This window comes from Suricata suricatta, chromosome 3 (genome assembly GCF_006229205.1).
Source record: "Suricata suricatta isolate VVHF042 chromosome 3, meerkat_22Aug2017_6uvM2_HiC, whole genome shotgun sequence".
In the NCBI taxonomy this organism is placed as follows: Eukaryota; Metazoa; Chordata; class Mammalia; order Carnivora; family Herpestidae; genus Suricata; species Suricata suricatta.
The window spans coordinates 22545588-22566611 of NC_043702.1; the positions used below are offsets into that span (position 1 = coordinate 22545588).

Consider the following 21024-nt stretch of genomic DNA (forward strand, 5'->3'; position numbering starts at 1 on the left):
GGTCCATAAGTTCTAGCCCCATGTCGGGCTCTGTGCTGTCAGCTCAGAGCCTGGAGTCTGCTTCAGATTCTGTGTCTCCTTCTATCTCTGCCCCTCCTCACTCAAAAATAAATAAACATTAAAAATATTTTTTAAAAGAAATAGATATCTATGCACTAGATATACTAATTTGCTATTGGAGTGTCACTGCTTCTAGATCCTCTCAGCAAGCAGATCTAGAAAATATATACATTTATTTCTTGAGATATAAATATATCCTGATTATATGATATATTATATTATAATATAAACATTAATATATTTAAATTAATATATTAAATAATATTTATAATTTATTTATATTATATTATAATGAATATTAGTATATTATATAAATTATACATTATATTATAGCCCTATGATCCAAATAAAGATAAAACATAACTTATTATACATATATACTAACAAATTATATTTAATATATTTTCAATCATGGGGCTGTAATTCACAATTTTGAACATATTCAAGTAATTTTATAAAACAAAATAATTAAATTACAGGTTTTTCTATAAAATTTCAATAAATTTAAAAGAGTGGCTATATTATTTCCCAAAGAATTTGAAAACACATATTTACTAGATTTTTGTCATGTCACAGTATACTTTCACTCCTTTATATACAAACTGAATATCATAAAAAACTTCTAAATTCTAACCCTTCATGCAAAGTATTAGAGAGCTATATATGTTTAAAGAGAAAGATAGTGAGATAAATGTTTATTAAGACATGGTTTTTAGGAAGTAATAATTAGGAATCCAGATATAAATTATAACATACTTCTTACTGTTCTAAGCTCACATTCTAAGTTTTGGTTAGAAGTGACTTCTCAGAGCATCACTGAAATAAAGTAGACACTGAAAATAAAGGTATAATCAAAAATAAGCATAAAAATTGATGTATCTTCCATGTTAGATCATAAAGGAATTTGCATACATTTTAATATATTTTCACATTCAAACATTTTTAACAAATTCATTCTACAACTTCATGACACACTAATAGATTTAAGTTAAAAGGTTAATCCAAGGCTGTATACCCCTATCAGGTATACCTGATAGGAATGTTCCAACAGAAGGAAAGAAAGGCTTGGTTGGTAATAAGTTCTTTTCTCTATGAAACATTCCAAAAAGATTCAGTTCATTAAATAGAAACTGAAGGGGGAGGGAGAGAGGGGAAAGAGGTGGTGGTGGTCATGGAGGAGGGCGCCTGTGCGGGAGAGCACTGGGTGTTACATGGAAAGCAATTTAGACAATAAACTATTAATAAATAAATAAATAAGTCAGTAAGTAAATAAGAAACCTTGGATTGTTCTCCAAGGAGCAAGATGACAAAACTGAGACTGTCTAGTCTGTCCTAATTTGGAGAATGTGTTGATAGATACTAGGATTAGACTGGTATAATTTTGGTGACTCAGCATCTTGGATTCATGAATTGTGTGTCTTCCATGTTTCACTATAGATGGCAAATAGTTATTTATCCTTTCCTATAACTAGGATACTAACATATCGCATAGGCTCCATCAATCATGTGTGCCCATTTTGGATCTTGAGTAAAATATAATTATTAATATCTCATGATAACAGGTGTAGATTAGGACTGCTTAAGACAGTGCAGAGTAACCAATAATATAGAAGAGGAAGAAGTAAGAATTCATATATGAGTGACCTATTTCACTTCTCAAGCTACAAATCCAAGTATGGCTAATTGGAAACAAAAGACACTGAAAGTCAGATAATTCAAAGATGCTCCAAGTACAGACTAAATTTGCTCCTGGTTTCTCAGAGAATAATCTAGGAAAATCAACAGTCCCTTAAAAAGACCTTCATATTATGCATTATGCTAGAAAACCTAATATTCTTCAGGTTGTGTCTGAAAATTGATTGAAGAATGTATGTCTATGTACATGAACCTTAAGTGGTTTCCAAATTGCCCACAGTTTGAATTAGCAGAGCAGGAAAATCAGAAGTCTCAACTTGTCTCAGTGAGATACATGAAAATGTTACCATTTGAAGCACTTAATCAAAAAAAAAAAAAGAGAGAGAGAGAGAGAGACAGGACTATGAGGCTATAGATGTTAAGGATCTCACAGATGCTGTGGCAGAGGTCATGGATTTAGTAAGGTATGTTAGGTTCACACTCAAAAGAGCCACATAGAATGATGAACCTCAATACCAGGAGTATCATCAAACCAGTCACACAACACTAGGAAGTGAAGGCCAAGCATCTGGCTTCAGGCCATATGGAAACACAAATGTCCCTGGTCCTAGGAACCATCTTGGGAAGAAGAAGATGTGATTTGAAGACAAAAATAAAATTAACACTGATAGATTTCAGCTAAACAGTTAATGTAACGTTCAGATATCCTGTGTTAAATTCAGAGACTATTTTAACCCATGAATACCTGGATAGTTTTTAATAGCAGGTTCTTTTATTGATGTCTGTAGCAGGGATAGGGGTTCAGAGACAAAATAAAATAGCTTGCAGATAATACAGTTCTTTGCTAATATAAAGTGAAAAATTGAACCCTGCCTCATTAGGGATACTGATTTAATTTTTTAAACAAGATTTCACTTTATATACAAATCAAATGTAAGGCAAGTAATTTGATCTATTTAACTGATATAGAAGTAAAACAACCTGAATGTTCACATGGCTACTCTGCAGCACATGGGACTCAGCCCTACCACTCCCATCCTTAGTTCTTCTAACTAAACCGGTAAGAAACAACCTGAAACTCAAAGAGTATATGTGGCCTGAATATGTTTTCAAAATGGACATTGATAGAAACTTAGAAACTCATCTCATACTTATTTTTTATAAAATTTGAGTTTTTCCCTTTTTTTTGTTTATTGTTTTAGAGAGAGAAAGAGAAAGGAGGAGAGGAGCAGAGGGGAGAGACAAAGAAAGGGGGAGGGAGAGAGAGGGAGGAGGAGAGGGAGGGAGGGAGGGAGGGAGAGAGAGAGAACATTAAGCAGGCTCCACGCTCAGCATGGAGCAAGACACTGGGCTTCATCTCAGGACTGTGAGCTCAGGACCTGAGCCAAAATAAAGAGCCAGAGGTTTAAGTGACTGAGCCACACGGGTGCCCTGAAATTCATCTCATATTAATGATAGGGGGATTGACAGCCTCTTCAAGAAGATAAATTAGCCCTAATTACACATAAGTGTAGATTTGGTGCTGGACAGGTTGCAGATGTAGAAATCAACCATCTAGAGTGGAATGTAGGCAACTGCCAGCAGGGATGCCTGGAAGGCCCTGGTATCCTGGAGTGGTGAAATTGAGTCTGAATGGTCTGTCCCAGATATCAAAGTATACATGGTGTTTTAGAAAGAGATGGCCAGATCAATGATGGACTCCCCCCTGGAGAAGGATGATAGTGAGATAAGCATGAGAACGGGGAATAAGTAGAGTAATATGGGAAGCAAAAGTCTAATCTGAACCCATGGCAGGATAAGAAGTAGAAGCAACCAAACACAGCTTAAAGTCCACCAAGACGTAGAATTGTGCCTTGGGGCGCCTGGGTGGCTCACTCGGTTAAGCCTCCGGCTTCGGCTCAGGTCAGATCTCACGTTCGTGGGTTCGAGCCCTGCGTCAGGCTCTGTGCTGACAGTTATCTCAGAGCCTGGAGCCTGCTTCCGGCTCTGTGTCTCCTTCTCTCTCTGCCCCTCCCCCTCTCGTGCTCTGTCTCTCTCGGTCTCAAAAATAAATAAAAAGAACATTTTAAAAAAAAGAATTGTGCCTTTTGTTGGGAGGCTGTGGAGACAGGTTTAGTGAAAAGGAGCAAGGAAATAAAATTCTGAAGGTATGTCATATAATGCCATAAAAATGTAAATTATTATTAAACTCCTTTCATGCATTACTACCAATAATACAAGTTGGACATTCAAGAACACAAAATTAAAATTCAAGCACAAAGAAGCATGGAGACACAAGTAATGTTTTGCATTTTAGTAGCTAAGAATTACACTCAAGAACAGACAAAATACAACTTGATTAAAGCATGTCTTAACAATAAAATCATTCAAGGAAGAATATAACTATCATGCAAGCTATTGTAGCTTCTTAAAGTTTGGCCAGAAAGAAAATCTCCAGAAAACAATAAAATAATGTTAAGCATAGTTGCACTTTTATATTTGGAATAAAATGTTACATATTTTAAGTGGCCCATAAACATTTTGCTTTAACTTTCTTGAATTCTATACCAGAAGTTCCTCATCCACTGTCCTAAGCCTAGGTAAAAACCCCATAGGAAAAATGGAAAAGGATGTTTATAGTAGAAATGATCCAAAATCAAGTCAGTAATTAGGTGTATCAAACATTTATTTGGGGGTAAATTCTAAGGAGTTTTTAAATTATCTCATATAAGTTTAACAACAATATTTTAAAAGGTAGGTAATTTTGACTATACATTATATATGAGAAATCTGAGTTTAAAGTGTTTAAGGTCCATATTCATAGGTGTCAAAGTTGGCATTTAAACCCAAGTTTGACTACATTGCTGAGTTTTTTTCCTCTATATTTAATAATCTCTGATAAATTTATTTTAATTCAATAAAGTTTATGGGGCACCTGTGTGGCTCAGATAGTTAAGCATTCAAGTTAAGCTCTGGTAATGATCTCACAGTTTGTGAGTTTGAGCCCCACATCAAGCTCTGTGCTGACAGCTCAGAGCCCGGAACCTGTTTCAGATTCTGTGTCTCCCTCCCTCTCTGCCCCTCCCCTGCTCATGCTCCATCTCTCTATCTCTCAAAAATAAAAAATAAACATTAAATTTTTTAAAATAATAATTTAGCTTAATAATAATCTTTATAGGTTTAAAATGAACAAAATAACTTTCATGAATATTGCCAAATGAATCTTTTTTTACAGCATAATTGTTTAAAACCTTTATAAATTTATCTCAGAAACAAAACCAATATTCCTACTTATATTATTAAAAAATAAATGGTTTCAAATCCTCTTGAAGTAGTTTTGATGGCTTCTTTACCTGCCCAACTGCTCTGTCTCTTTCCAGAGAGGTCAGCATTTTCTGCTTCAGTAAAGTGTGGTGCTTCTCATGTAACACCCTTATAGTTGGTTCATAAGATGCATAATGTAACTTCAACCTATGAAAAATAAAGGGCATCTTAAATGGTAATTGAGTAAATCAGTGATTTTCATTTAACATCCAAACCTTCCTCTCTCTCTCTCTCTCTCTCTCTCTCTCTCTCTGTGTGTGTGTGTGTGTGTGTGTGTGTGTGTGTGTGTTTGTGTGTTTACAATAGGATAAAAAATGAATAACCATATAAAGGTCAACACAAGCCAATAAGTGACAGGAATATTACTTGGTATGAAATTTCCCTTAAACATGGTGGGAGTGGAGAGGTCAGGTTTCTTTTGAGTTAACTAGTTTTCTATTTCCTACCATCAGTTTAGCTATACTCAAGCATATACCCAGAAGATTGCTATTTGTCGAGATATAAATTTGCAGTTTCTTTAATTAATTCAGAAACAATTGTCAAAAAGACAAGGACTGCAAACAATGAAATATTAAACAGAAAATATCATCACATAAAGGGCGTCTCAAAAACAAGTTTGAGTAATTTATATTAAGAAAATTAAGTATAAAATATTTTGCATCTCATAGGAGAAATAATTCAACAGTATATGATACAAACATCTTCAGTAATCTGTTTAATTTGAAAATGCCTTCAAAATACTATTTTTTATCTTTTTATTGAAATACAATTTACCTGGAGTAAAAGATACAGATCTTAAATGTTATAGTTCAGAGTTTTCAGATGTATGCATGCCCAGGGAGTCCACACTGTTATCAAAATATAGAGCACTTCTAACACCTCAGGAAATTCTAGAACTTTGTATATTTGGAATGATAGAATATGAATGTAACAACCAACATCATAGGAATACATCCAGTCATAAGAAATTTTTAAAAAACTATATGCCAACAAATTGAATACCTGGAAGAAATAAATTACTAGAAACATATAAACTACCAAAATTGACACAAGAAGTAGAAAACATGAACAGATAGCCAGCAAAGAAACTGAATCAGTAATCAAAAAACTCCAACAAACAAAAGTCCAGGACCAGATGGCTTCACAGTGAATTCAACCAAACATTTAAAGAAATATGTATACCTATTCTTCTCAAACTATTCCAAAAAATAGAAAAGGAAGGAAAACCTCCAAATTCATTCCATGATGCCAGACACTGACTTCTTCCACTCAGCATAATGTTTTTTTTGATTCTTCCATGTTGCTGTATATATCACTATTTCTTTTTATTGTGAGTCATATTCCTTTGTATGTATATTCTACAATGTATTACTTCAATATCCCACTGATGAAGAACTGATTTCCATTTAGCTTAGGGCTATTATGAATAAGGTTGCTATGAACAGTTTCACACAAGTCATAAGATATTTTTTGGCTCTATCTCTTCATTTCTCTCAGGAAAAATACCTAGGAGTTGAATTGCTGGATTGCAATTTACATTTCCAACAGCAATATTTGACAGACTTGGTTACTCTACCTCATTGCCAACATTTGGTGATTAGTCTATCTAGACCTGTCAATTTTACTATCAATTTTATCAGTTTTATTATATTTTCAAACAACTAACATATACTGTTGTTGATTTTTTCTTATATTTGTCTCTTTGCTAGTTTGTTGGTTTCTGATTTTTTATTTCTTTTTCTTCCTCTGTATTTAATTTTTCTTTTTTGATCATCTAAGTACACGATTAGATTATTGCTATAAAATTTTCTTTGTTGCTAATATAAGCATTTAAAACTATTAATTTTACTTTAAGAGCTGCTTTGGCTGCATCCCACAATTTTTAATATGCTGCCTTTCAGTCATTCAGATTGAAATATATTTTCATTTCCTTCTTTGACTCATGGACTACTTAGAACTATGTTACTTAATTTCCAGATATTTGGGAATATTCCAGAGAGCTTTTTGTCATTGGTTTAATTTAATTTGGTTGTGGCCAGAGAACATATTTTGTATGACATCAGTTCTTTGAAATGTATAAAGACTTGTTTTATGGTTCAGCACATGAGCTATTTTGTGTACATAAAAAGTCCAAAGTAGAATTCAAGAAATGTCAATTACACTCATTAGATTTAGAGAAATTATGCCTATTTTTCTAATAATTGCTAAAAGAAGAGTGATAAAATCTCCAGTTGTAACTGTGGATCTATCTGTTTTTCCTTTATGTTTAATCAGGCTTTGTCTCAGGTATCAGACTCATATCAGAGCCATAATATGTCTTCCTGATAAATGGACTCTTTTCATCTTGTTGAAATGACTTCTTTTTCCATAATTCTCAGAATGACCTGAGGATGTTGTCTCTGTGTCCCTTCTCCTGAGGCCCTGTGGGCATGCAGGGGTGGCTCCCCTTCCCTACAGAGGGCCGACACTTCAGCTGTGCTGCAGACTGCTGTGCAGGCCTCCTCCCCACAAGGCAAAAGGTCCGCTGCTGGAGTTGGCTCTACTCCCTCCTCTCCTGACTGCCAAGCTCGTGGTTCGGTAAGGGAGAAAAGAGACTATATATCCAAACTAGTGTAAGCATTAATCAACATATGCGAACAGGAAGCAAAAAAGCACCCCAGATTAGATTTTGAGATACTAATCTAAGACTGGATAAACGATATTTCACCTTGTTGAGACACTGGATTTTACAAGTACTGAAACGAGGACTCCAGGGGCTGCAGTGAAGTCACTGGGGAAAAGTGATGGGTAACACCCAGAAAAGTGAAAGTGCCTGGGCTGCCTCTCCTGGCAGAGAGTGGAAGAGGAGGAGCTGCAGAACACTACAGCAATGACAGACTGCGGTGACAACATCAGTCCTTCCACAAAACCTGTAGCCAGTGACCTGTGTGACTAAGTCCTGGGAAAAAATATTTTGAGGATTTGTCATTAATATCTAGAAATCCAGAGGGACATCACAGGCCCTATGTTATAACGGGCATTTACAGAGGCGAGAAAAAGTAGGGAGATGGCTAAAGTCTGGCTCAATGTGGGCTTATTTGGTTCATGCACCTACCCCATGACTCATCCAATATTACTTGCATAAATGATAATAATTTTAATTCATTTACAAGGTAGTTGGAGTAAGCTATCAGAGTTGAGAAGGGTCCTCTTCTGACTTATGACGGACTACTTGAAATTGCCTCACAGATACAATTTGATTTATTTTTTTAGCCTTTTTTCTCTGAGGTTCTATTCATTCTTCTCAGCTTTTTTTCTTAGTAAATTTTCATTGAAAATACTTTTTTCAGTTTGAGAACTTCCATTTGGTTCTTTGTTGATAGTTCTCATTTCACTTCTGCAATTTCCCAGCTGTTCACTCATTATATCCATTATTTTCTTTAAAACTCTAAACATTTCATTAGAGCTACTAATTCTGTTATTTCTGTCATTTCTGGGTTTGTTTCTATTGGTTTCTGTCTATGGGACACATTTTCCTGCTTCTATATATGTTATATATTTTGTTCTATGTTGGACATATATTTATCTGAATTTTGTTATCTTCCTTTAAAAGAGTTTTGTTCTGGCAGAAAGTTAATTCAATGGTTGGCAGTTTAAGGTTTCCAAAGCTTACTTTTAATCTTTTACTAGGTAACTCAAAGTAGTTCCTTCTCTAAGGCGAGAATACCTCTTCCCCTATGGCATGTCTTATCAAGGGTCTTACCTGAATGCTCTGAATTTTCAGTGAGGTTCCTCCACTGAGCTAGTCAGAATTTCTACATCTGTAACCTCTGAAATCTCCATTTAGCTCAGTTCCCCCCGAGCTATTCTTTGGAGGCATTATTCTTTCACTTCTTCACAACTTAGTATTTGGTCAAAGACTAAAGGGAACTACTATAAATATTTCTTAAATTCCTTTCATGTACCTCCCTCCTTTTGTGATCCTATCCTGCAAATTCCAGGCCTCTCAGTGGCCCTGAGCTCAGATCTCTGCCTCGTCAGTTCATCAAGGACTACTGGAGTCTGTGTTCTACTTTGTTAACACTATTGTCTGAATAGTACTTCTGGGCAAAAATCTGGGATGGTCATGCTGCTCACTTTGAATGGTTCCCTTTTCTCTGGCATCACAGTCCTACTTTGCCAATTTCCCAACATCTGAAAAAACACTGCCAAAAGTTCTGTTCAGTTTTGTAGTTCATTATAATTGAAGAGCTATTCTATTACCAGTTGAAGAGCTGGTTCAGTTCTATTCTAACATGGCCCCAAGCAGAAGAGCCCCAAAATAATTTTAAGTGTTTTTTTATTAGAAAATAAAAGAGTAATCCTTGTTTTGTACATTTACATGAAAGTATTTATAAAAGTCATTGATTTGTAAGTCATGTTTCTCTTAACATACCTTATGATTATATTTCATTGCCAGCAGCAAAAAAAAAACCCATAAACACTAAAGTTAAATTACATATATATAATGTGTATCAAAATTCAACTATATTCAGCAAAGCAAGAGAAAGTAACAAAATAAAAAAATAACTAGTATGTACAATTCTATCCTCTATTCCATTAATGTGCTTATATATACACTTTGCTTTATATTGCATACTTCCATAAAGGTTATATATTTATAAACACATATTCAGGTACAGTTACATACACAAAAAAATGTGCTGTAATTTGTGGACAACTGAAGGATTATTATTATTGATGGTACAATTTTTCCTGTATTTACTGACTTTGGTATCTAACTCATTCACGGGATATGATTTGATAATCCTCAGCCCAAAGAATTAGCATCATGTAGAATATCACTGGAATATAACAAGGAAGGAAACATTTAAAAAAAAAAAAACCTGTTTAGTCGATCTGAAAGAGTATTCCATAACTACCTCATAATGCATCTGCTTCTACATTCTAATTTTGAGGGTCCCCTTGGTGGCTCAGTTGGTTAAGCTTCCAACTTCAGCTAGGTCATGATCTCATGATTTCTAGGGTTGAGTCCCATGCCGGGCTCTGTGCTGACAGCTCAAGAGCCTGGAGCCTGCTTCCAATTTTGGATTTTTGTCTCCCTCTCTCTGTGCCCCTCCCCCACTCACACTCTGTGTGTCGCTCTCTCAAAAATAAACATTTAAAAAATAAATATAAAAAGAACATTTAAAAAAATAAATGTTAAAAAATCAAAAAATCTAACATTGATATTAATAATTCTAAAAATAAATAAATTCACAAGACACTCATGTTAAATGAGAACTACTGTAAAGCTGATAGTAAAATCAAGTAATTATCAGTTAAACAATTTACAGAAAAAATTAAGAATGACCTTTTGTGGTTTACAATAAAAAATATAGATACATAACTAAAATATTTGGGTGAAATATTAATATAGAGAAGTTAGACTCTAATTTAGCCTGGCATTAAAAACATTCTTCCTTATATATGATTTATTATGCATGTCTAGTTTTTTTTATTTTTATGACTCTGATGATATCACTGAATTTTCTAGAAAACACACATTAGTGACTCATCCAAATGGTTAAATGGAGACATTATTTTTAATAATTAAACGTGGAAAGAAAGGCTAGCTAAAAATAAAAGTTGTAGTTATATTACACTGTAACGTGAGTTTCTTTACCAGGGCACCTGAGGATTACAAAAAGTATAATCTGACATTGCTGATTTTTTATAAGGAATGAGTTATAATAGAATTCCCTTTAAACATACTAGGAAATTTAATGAGTATGATCTATTTTTAAACATAGGCTAGAGATTCAAAGGAAAAAACAATTTAAAAAACTCAATGTACCAAAGAGTAGAGTATCCAAAGCAGTGACATGCATATCTCAGCTGCCACAACTGAACACAAACGCGCTCTTAGACTGTCATGTACCCAAGTAACTGAAGTACTGAAACCTGTTTGTATTAGCACAGAAAGTGAGAAGAGAATCAAACCCGAGATCTTTCCCATGAAACAATGTGCTGTGATTCACTCAACTGTATGTACTGCTGTGAATGAATGTGCGCGTGCACACACACACACACACACACACACACACAAACTATTAAATTGCCTTTCAGCTTTTCCTCTGGGTGAATGGGTACCTCACCATAATGAAGGCACAACAATTATTTATTTTTGGACAAGAAAAAGCTTAATTACCTTTAAAGGACGTTTACATGACTAGTAGGAGCCACCAGCCCCTATATTGTCCTAGTACAGAACAATTCCCAAATTTAAAGAATGTACTTTGAAAACAAAATACAACATACAGTTCTGAAGAAGACTTGTATAAAGATACAAAAGGGAAATTTTTGTAAGAGAAAAGAGAGCAAGGAAAATAAATCTGAATATTACTATTTCTAAAAACCTCAGCATAAATCCAAGGTCATTCAGTATATGCCCCCTCCACTTCACCCTTGCCAAGCAGGCTTTATGCCTTGTTCTCTATGTGTACAATATGGTGAATATGCCATGTTCTTTCATGACTTGGTGCCTTTGCACAGTATGTACCATCTTCCCAGAGCATGCTGCTCCCTCACTTTGTTAATTTACACTTCAGAATTCCTCTAGAAATAGGTCCTGGAACCCTCTGACACCCAGTCTGGGTGACCATCGTTGGTGGGCATAGCAACAATGCAGAACATTTCAGTTTAACTCCTCCTCCTTCACACATCTCATTAGTCTCTCAGAACCATGACACCAAGGGCTTTGACTTACTCATCTCTGTATTTCAAACACATAGTATAGTGTCTGGCATACAGTAAATACGCAATACATGTTGAATGGTTATTTTACAAAGCCAAGTTACTTAATAGCAATTAAATAGCTCTTTATATTAGCAACTTACCCTTTTAGGTCATTAATTAATTTGTTTTTTTCCTGGACCACTCGCTTGTGATGCATTCGATGAAAATCACGTTCTTTTTGAGTTTTCAGCAGATCTTCTCTAGCCTTGCTGAAAAATAATAATTTTAAAAATCACTAATTCCAAAAACGTATTTGACACCCATTCATGATAAAAAAAAAACCCTCAACAAAGTAGGTTTAGAGGGAACAGAGGTCAATAGAATAAAGGTCATATATGAAAAAGCCACAGTTAGTATTATCCTCAGTGGGGAAAAATTGAAAGCTTTTCCTCTATAGTCAGGAACATGATAGGGATGTCCTCTCTCCACTTTTATTCAACATAGTACTGGAAGTCCTCGCCATAGCAATTAGAAAATAAAAAGAAATAAAGGACATTCCAATTGGCAAGGAAGAAGTAAAACTTTCACTATTTGCAGATGGCATGATATAAACAGAAAACCCAAAAGATACCACCAAAAAAACTATCAGAACTGATAAACAAATGCAGTAAATTCACAGGATCCAAAATCAACATACAGAAATCTGCTGCATATCTGTACATCAATAATGAAGCAGCCAAAACAGAAAATAAGGAATCAATCTCATTTATAAGTGTACCAAAAACATTAAGATACCTAGGAGTAAACCTAACTAAGGAAGTGAGAGACCTGTACTCTGAAAACTATAAAATAATGATGAAAGAAATTGAAGATGACACAAAGAAATTGAAAGATATTCCGTGCATTCATGGATTAGAAGAACAAATATGTTAAAATGTCTATACTACCCAAAGCAATCTACACATTTAATGCAATCCTTATCAAAATACCACAATCACTTTTCACAGAAAAAAAAATCCCAAAATTTGTATAGAATCACACACAAAAAAATCCCAAATAGCCAAAGCAATCTTGAAAAGGAAAAGCAAAGCTGGAGGCATCATAATTCTGGACTGCAACTTATATTAAAGCTACAGTGATCAAACAGTATGTTTACTGGGTGGCTGTCAGTTAAGGGTCCAACCCTTGATTTCAGCTTAGGTCATAATTCACACAACTGAGATCAAGCCCCAAGTTGGACTCCCTGCAGGGCATGCAGCCTGCTTATGATTCTCTCTCTCTCTGTGCCCCCAACCCCTGCTCTCTGTCTGTCTCTTGCCCAAAAATAAATAAATAAATAAATAAATAAATAAATAAATAAATTTTTAAAATAAGAAGAATAGCTTAAAAAGCAATATACTACTGACACAAAGTAGACACATATATCCATAGAACAGAATATAAAACCCAGAAATGACCACACAATTTTATGGTCATTTAATCTGTGACACCTCAGGAAAGAATATCCAATGTGAAAGAGACTGTCTCTTTAACCAATGGTGTTGGGAACTGAACAATAATGTGCAAAAGAATAAAACTGAACTACTTTCTTATGCTATACACAAATATAAATTCAAAGTGGATTAAAGACCTACATGTGAGGCCAGAAACCATATCATTTCTATAGAGAACACAGGCAGCAACTTCTTTGACCCTAATTATAGCAACCTCTTTCAAGGTGTCTCCTGAGCAAAGGGAAACAAAAGCAAAAATAAACTATTGGGACTTTATCGACGTATAAAGTTCCTGCATAGCAAAGGAAACAACAAAACAAAAAGGCAACCAACAGAATGAGAGAAGATATTTGCAAATGACATATCTGATAAAGGGTTAATATTCAAAATATATACAAAACTTATATAACTCAATATCCAAAAATACATAATCAAGTTAAAGATGGGCAGAAGACATGAATAGATACTTTTCCAAAGAAGACATCCAGATGGCCAACAGACACATGTAAAGATGTTCAATATCACTGATGATCAAGGAAATACAAATCAAAACTACAGTGAGGAGGCACCTCATGGCTCAGTGGTTAAATGTCCAACTTCAGCTCATGTTATATCACAGTTTGTGGCTCAAGTCCCCATGGGATTCTGTGCTGACGGCTCAGAGCCTGGAACCTGCTTCAGATTCTGTGTCTCCCTCTCTCTCTCTCTCTGCTCCCCTACTTATGTTTTCTCTCAAAAATAAATATATAAATAAATTTTAAAAAGAAGCTGTAGTGAGATATCACCTCTGTCAGAACGGCTGAAATCAACAACATAAGAAATAACAGATGCTGTTGAGGATATGGAGAAAGGGGAACCCTCTTGCACTGTTGGTAGGAACGCAAAATGGTGCAGCCTACTGTGGAAAACAGTATGCACATTTCTCAAAAAGTTAAAAATGGAACTACCTTATGATCCAGCAATTGTACTACTAGGTATTTACTCAAATTATACAAAACTACTAATTCAAATGGATAAATGCATCCTGATGTGTATAACAGCATTATCTACAATAGTCAAATTATGGAAACAGCCCAAGCATCCATCAATTGAAGAAATGCATAAAGAAGGTGCAGTGTATATACATACTATGGAATATTAATCAGCCCTAAAAGTGAATTAAATATTGTCATTTGCAACAACATGAATGAAGATAGGTGAAATAAGTCAGTCAGAGAAAGACAAATACCATATGATTTCACTCATGTGGAATTTAAGAAATAAAATGAAGGACCAAAGGGGAAAAAAGACAGACATGTAACTATATAGATAAAACTGATGGTTACTAGAAGGGAAGTGGGTGGGGTAGGGGTTAAATAGTGATGGAGATTAAGGAGGGTAGTTGTAATAAATGCCGGATGTTATAGGGAAGTGCTGAATCTCTATATTATTATACATTTGAAATTAATATCATACTATATATTAACTGGAATTTAAATTAAAACTTCTAGAGGCGCCTGGTTGGCTCAGTCGGTTAAGCATTCGGCTTCGGCTCAGGTCATGATCTCCCGGTTTGTGGGTTCAAGCCCCACATCGGGCTCTGTGCTGACAGCTAGCTCAGAGCGTGGAGACTGCTTCGGATTCTGTGCGTGTCTCTCTCTCTGCCCTCCCCTGCTCGCACTGTCTCTATCTCTCAAAAATAGATTTTAAAAAATATTTTTAAAAAAACTTCTAAAAATCACTGCTAATTCCTTTCTGAAAAAATTATTTAGTAATCAGTTCAAATCCAGTATTGAGCAATTCTAAAGATAATTAAACAAACAAAGATTCCATTATAATTCACATTGAAGGATTCTTACCAACATAGTGTATGTATTTAGGGTTAGGAGATGAACGGGCCGCCACCTATAGCTTCAAGAATATTCATTCATATTTCATTTAAGTAAAGGGAAATTAAATGTAAGCTGCCAAGATAATTTATAATCCATCTACTTACAAACAAAAAGAATTTGTTTACAGAATTGAAATACATTCTTAAAAGAGGATAATTCAAAATAAGTACAAATAAAAGATTTTACCAAATTTAATTCTAAATGTGCTTGAATACATGGTTAAAAGACAATGTATTTGGATACTTAGTTCTGATAAATGTGAAAAAGAAGGCATATATGTTCTGGAAAACCAAGATTTTATTTTAGCGCTGAATATGAGACATATGTACCACCTGCAGATCATTTTAGTAAAATAATCAGTAACTTGATGAGAAAGTTTCTTTAGCATCAGTATTGTAATAAGAAACATTCTTCAACTGGATATACCTTCTGCAAACCTGTGATAGAAACCAAGCAAGATTATTCTTTCTAAGCCTAAACTGTAGGTAAAAAATTAATAGGAATATTTCACCTACCTCAATAATACATTAGTTTCAACCTAATAATGTAAGATATAATTATAATGAAAAAGTAGCTATCTAACAGTCTTAGTTCTGACAAAGTACTACTGCACTGAGACTCCCATGTTCTGAGAAATGGGTGGACTGAATTAGAGTGCTAACAATGCACAAGAGGTCAGAAATTAATAAATCTACTTTTCTGTCTCATAGAATTTCAAAATTCAGATTCACATAAAGTAAATGCAAAAACATAGATTTATGCATTAAGAGCTATGTCAGAGCAATCACTGAGGAGTAGTTGCTGGGATGCTGCCCAAGAAATGAAATAAGCTTAGGTTTCCAGGCTCCTGATGGGTAAATTATGATCAGTGAGACTTCTTGATGCAAGATCAAGTCATATATGCCATATGGTAAAAGTGTCTCATCCATATTTCCATCTTGCTTTCTTTCTTCCTTCCTTTGTTTCTTTCTCTTCAAACCCTCAAACCTCCCCCCTTTTTGATAGAATCTTTTTCTCGACATATTCTTTATTTTACCACAAATGTTTTAGTTTTTATCACAAGTAAATAAACAGTGTGTCACAGTACTCATAGTCTATTCCCACCATCTAACCCTACATTTCATTTCTATGCCATTAACCTTGAAGTTGATTTATATATTCAGTCTTGAAAAAAAAATCTGAAGAATATGTCAATTATCAGATTTAAAAAATAATTTAATCTGTCCAGGTTTTAACTCTCAGTGTAACTGAAGATGGATCAAAAAAGAGAGAATGCACCTGTTACCATATGCCTAATGAAGAGCGAATGAAGAGGAGAGGGTTTAAGTAGAGTGATTAAAAAAGATAAAAGTCTAAGTTGATTTTATTTTTGTGAAAACACAAGTACATCACTGGAATTCTCATTCATTTAGAAGAAAACTATGTAAAGTAACTTAATACTACCTTGCTCATAAAAATACTCAGTAAATTTAATTGTTATTGCAACTACCAGATATACTCAATTCCTCTAAAAGCTAGACTTATTTACCTAAAACAGGGGGCATGCCAGTAGGTAAATATCTTCGAATGGACAAAATATCAAGATACATGATTATTAGTAACACTGTATATCTATATAAACTAATTTAAGCTTTTATGAACATCTATTTTTAGTCTACCAAAGCTGTCTTATTTTTAACAACTTCATGAATTATATAAAAGAACAAATGTTTTATCTCATCTGAAATGTAAACCCGTAAGAGGTTAAAAAATACTTAGAAAAATAATGCAAAGTTTCTTAAGCTGAACTATAAATGTGCAGCATTGCATCAGCTCCCTTTTTAAATATACATTTGCAGGCCTATTTGTACTTATCCCAGGAAAGAAAGCATGGGAATTGATTGAAGTATTAGACCTTAAAGTTTTTCTGACCATTAAATTGGTTTTCAGGGACTTGCTTTCTATTTGCACAAATGAAGTCTACTCAGTAAAACAATTTAAATTCATTTCATGGTGGTGCTTCTGTTATGACCTTCCTATTGCCCATCTGCTATAAAAAAGAAAAATTGTACTAAAAATAAATTTATAATATTTGTATAATCAATTAATATTTTAAACTATAGAGTATTTTCTCATTATATCAATACAGCATCATAGTAATTTAAAAACAAATCTTTTTCTAAGGCAGAAACCAGAGATTCTATTTCAAGTACAGTAAAGTTATTCAGTGAAACATTCTATTTAGATTTGTGTCATAAAGAACATGCATCTTATATATTTTTCTTTTTTTCTATTCTATTTATTACTCAAATTTTTATTTAAATTCTAGTTAACATATAGTGTAATATTGGTCTCAGAAGTAGAATTTGGTGATTTTTCACTTACATACAACACCCATTGCTCAACACAAGTGCCCTCCTTGATACCCATCACCCATTTAGCCCTTCCTCCACTTACCATAAACCCTCAGTTTATTCTCTATAGTTAAGAGTCTCTTATGGTTTGCTTCCCTCTCTTTCTTTTACCCTTCCCCTATGATCATGTTTTGTTTCTTAAATTCTACATATGAGTGAAATAATATGGTATTGGTCTTTCTCTGACTGACTTATTTCACTTAGCATAATACATTCTAGCTCCATCTACATTGTTCCAAATGGCAAGAGTTCATTCTTTTTGATGGCTGAGTAATATTCCATTATATGTATATACCACATCTTTTTTTCACCACTCATCAGCCTATGGACATTTGGGCTTTTGTCGTAATCCGGACTCAGGGACCCTGAGTCTGGGTTACGACAGGTTTTTGCCACTGTTGTAATGCTGATATAAACACTGGGGACATGTGACCCTTCAATCCAATATTTGTGAATCTTTTAGGTAAATATCTAGTAGTGAAATCGCTGGATTATAGGTTAGTTCTATTTTTAACCTTTTCAGGAACTCCTCTCCTGCTTTCCAGAGTGGCTGTACCTGTTTGCATTCCCACCAGTAGTGTAAGATGGTTCCCCTCTCTCCATCTTCACCAACATCTATTGTTTCCTGTGTTGTTAATTTTAGCCATTCTGACAGGTGTGAGGTGATATCTCATCATAGTTTTGATTTGTATTTCCCTGATGATGTTATTGAACATCTTTTCATGTATCTGTTGTCCATTGGTTGTCTTCCTTGGAAAAATACCTATTCATGTCTTCTGTCCATTTCTTAACTAGATTATTTGTTTTGGGGGTTTCGAGTTTCATAAGTTCTTTATATATTTTAGATACTAATTCTTTATCAGATATGTCATTTGCATGTTTTTTGTTAATAAGATGGCAGAATAACTATATAATTTCCCCATTTCTAGAAACCAGCATATCAAAATCTATAATTATAATATAAAATATTAAGATACTCATATTTGTATCATACTATAAAAAGTACTATCCCCAAATCTCCATGTTTCAGATTATAAATGTGATCTAATTGTGTGCTCTTAAAAATTATTTTAAGTGAATGGCCCAGTAAATAATTTTATTAACAAGTTTTAACTAAGTATTTGGAGCAACTGTTTAATAATAGATGTACTGGGTTATTTTGTTATACAATCTGGCAAAAGGAAGCATATAATCATTTACTTGTTTACCTGCACCAAAGTAGGCCATCTTTGTCATGTAGTTGTCTCATGTACAAACAAAAATCAAATTAACTTCTTGTAACAGTATGACATAATTAAAATAATGAAATAATTATTTTAACTGGTCATTAATTTAACCCACTAATATTGATATTGTAATAATTGCTGGATAGCCAAAATGGTTCAACCATATTAGAGGCAAACTTTCATTATGTTCTTAGAAAAGAAAGGGGTGTATACCCGTGTCCAGAAAAAATTCCTTAATTTAACGAGCAATTACCTAAACACTAAACCATAAAATTTTATGGGCTTCATTATTATCTTTATTTCCACAGTGTTTGTTTCTGAATGTCATGAAATTAAATGGGTCTTCAGAAAAGCGGGATACTTTCCGACCTTCCATACAAGTGAATTTTGTAAGTGAAGTTAGGGCTGCATAGGAAAGCATCTAATTTTTCCTCAATATTAACTGCCATTTAATTTTAGTTTTCTTTATATTTTCAGGCAGAAGGTTACAAACAGCATTTCATTATTTTTAAAGTGATACATTTTAATCTTCTAATTAGCAATCCCTAGTCAGTTTTTCTTTTCTGCCAAACCTTTAGAACACTCAATAAAATTTTTCTGGTCTGCATTATATTTCTTTAATGTAAAAGCCCAGCAAAGGACCACAGTGCTCTAAATGGGGCAAGACTTAACTTTATAGTTCACTGTTAAAATTTCCATCATGAAGGGAAAATTATGCCTACTCCAAAGGAATGATATGAAAAGAAGCAAAATCATCAATTATTCTAAGAATTATGTCTAAGTTTACTTATTTATTTATTTATTGAGAAAGAGACAGAAAGAGAGAGAGAAAAAGCTGGGGAGGGGCAGAGAGAGAAGGGGACAGAAGATCCAAATCAGGCTCTGTGCTGCCAGCAGAAAGGCGGATGCAGATTGCGAACTCACAAACTGTGAGGTCATGACCCAAGCTGAAGTCAGATGTTTAATGCACTGAGCCAACCAGGTGCCCCACTCTAAAAATTATTAAAAGCTTAACCAAAAAGCCAAAATGTCAACAGCACACATTCACTTAAGTCTCTCCTATTTGTCAGACATAGGCCCTGGGGTTACATTCCCTATTATATGGAGCTCACAGAATAAAACAAAATATATTACATTAGATAACTAGATGCAAAAGGCATAAATTTAAGTCTCCCTCATAAATATTCATTATTAAATTAAGGATAATCTAAATAAATAGAGGGATATACCATGTAAATAGAAGACTAAAATTTATGAATACATCAATCCTTAAAAATATATATGTATTTATAAATATATGTGTACATACACAGAAACACACTCACACACACACATTCTTCCCAAACCATGTTATAAATTCAACTCAATCTCAAACCCCCACCTGTTTATAGAAATTAGCAAAGTGACTCTAAAATTTATATGGAAATATAAAGGACCTAGAATAGCCAAATTATCTTTAAAAAAAGAAACAAAGCTATAGGACTAACATTACCTGAATTCAAGAGTTTATCTAAAGCTATAGTAATCATGAGAGTAGTAGTGGAATGAAGACAAATAAGTAGATAAATGGAACAGAAAATAGCCTAGAAACAGGGTCAAGTGATTTTCAGTAAATATACCAAAGAAATTCAGGGGTGGATGAAAATTTTCTTTAAGAATGGTGCAGGAACAATTGGATATTCCTATAGGAAAGAAAATCAACCTCAAGTTCCTACCTTACACCATATACAATATGAATGTATGGAACCAGAAAAGCCCCCAAATAGCCAAAACAATCTTGAAAAAGAGAACCAAAGCAGGAGGCATCACAATCCCAGACTTCAAGCTATATTACAAAGCTGTTACCATCAAAACTATATGTTACTGGCACAAGAACAGACATTCAGGGGTGCCTGGGTGGCTCACTCAGTTAAGAGGCCGACTTCAGGTCATGATCTCAAGGTTTGTGGGTTTGAGCTCTGTGTCAGTCCCTGATGCTGACAGCTCAGAGCCTGGAGCCTGCTTCTGATTCTGTGTCTCCCTCTCTCTCTGACCCTCCCCCACTCACACTTTGTGTCTCTCTCTCTCTCAAAAATAAATAAACGTCCCTCTCTCTCCCCAACTCTCTCTCCCTCCTCTGCTCCCCCTGGTTCTCCATTAGGTCTCTCCTGTTTTCCTGTTAGACCTATGAGTGCAAACATATGGTTTCTGTCCTTCTCTGCCTGGCTTACTTCACTCAGCATGACACCCTCAAGGTCCATCCACTTTCCTACAAAGGGCCATATGTCATTCCCTCTCATTGCCATGTAGTACTCCATCGTGAATATATACCACATCTTCTTGATCCATTCGTCAGGTGATGGACATT

At 34.4% G+C, this 21024-nt stretch overlaps 1 protein-coding gene across 1 annotated transcript in view; it reads right to left on the reverse strand.

Annotated features, from left to right (window-relative positions):
* The window catches only part of SPAG16 (sperm associated antigen 16), a 919440-nt gene that overhangs the window by 863191 nt on the left and 35225 nt on the right, over positions 1–21024 (reverse strand). The window contains exons 6-7 of the mRNA XM_029933901.1: positions 11856–11963; positions 5028–5145 (exon numbers count right to left, since the gene is read on the reverse strand). Of these exons, the coding sequence (XP_029789761.1) occupies positions 5028–5145; positions 11856–11963 (226 nt within the window). The remainder of the gene's footprint in view (positions 1–5027; positions 5146–11855; positions 11964–21024) is intronic.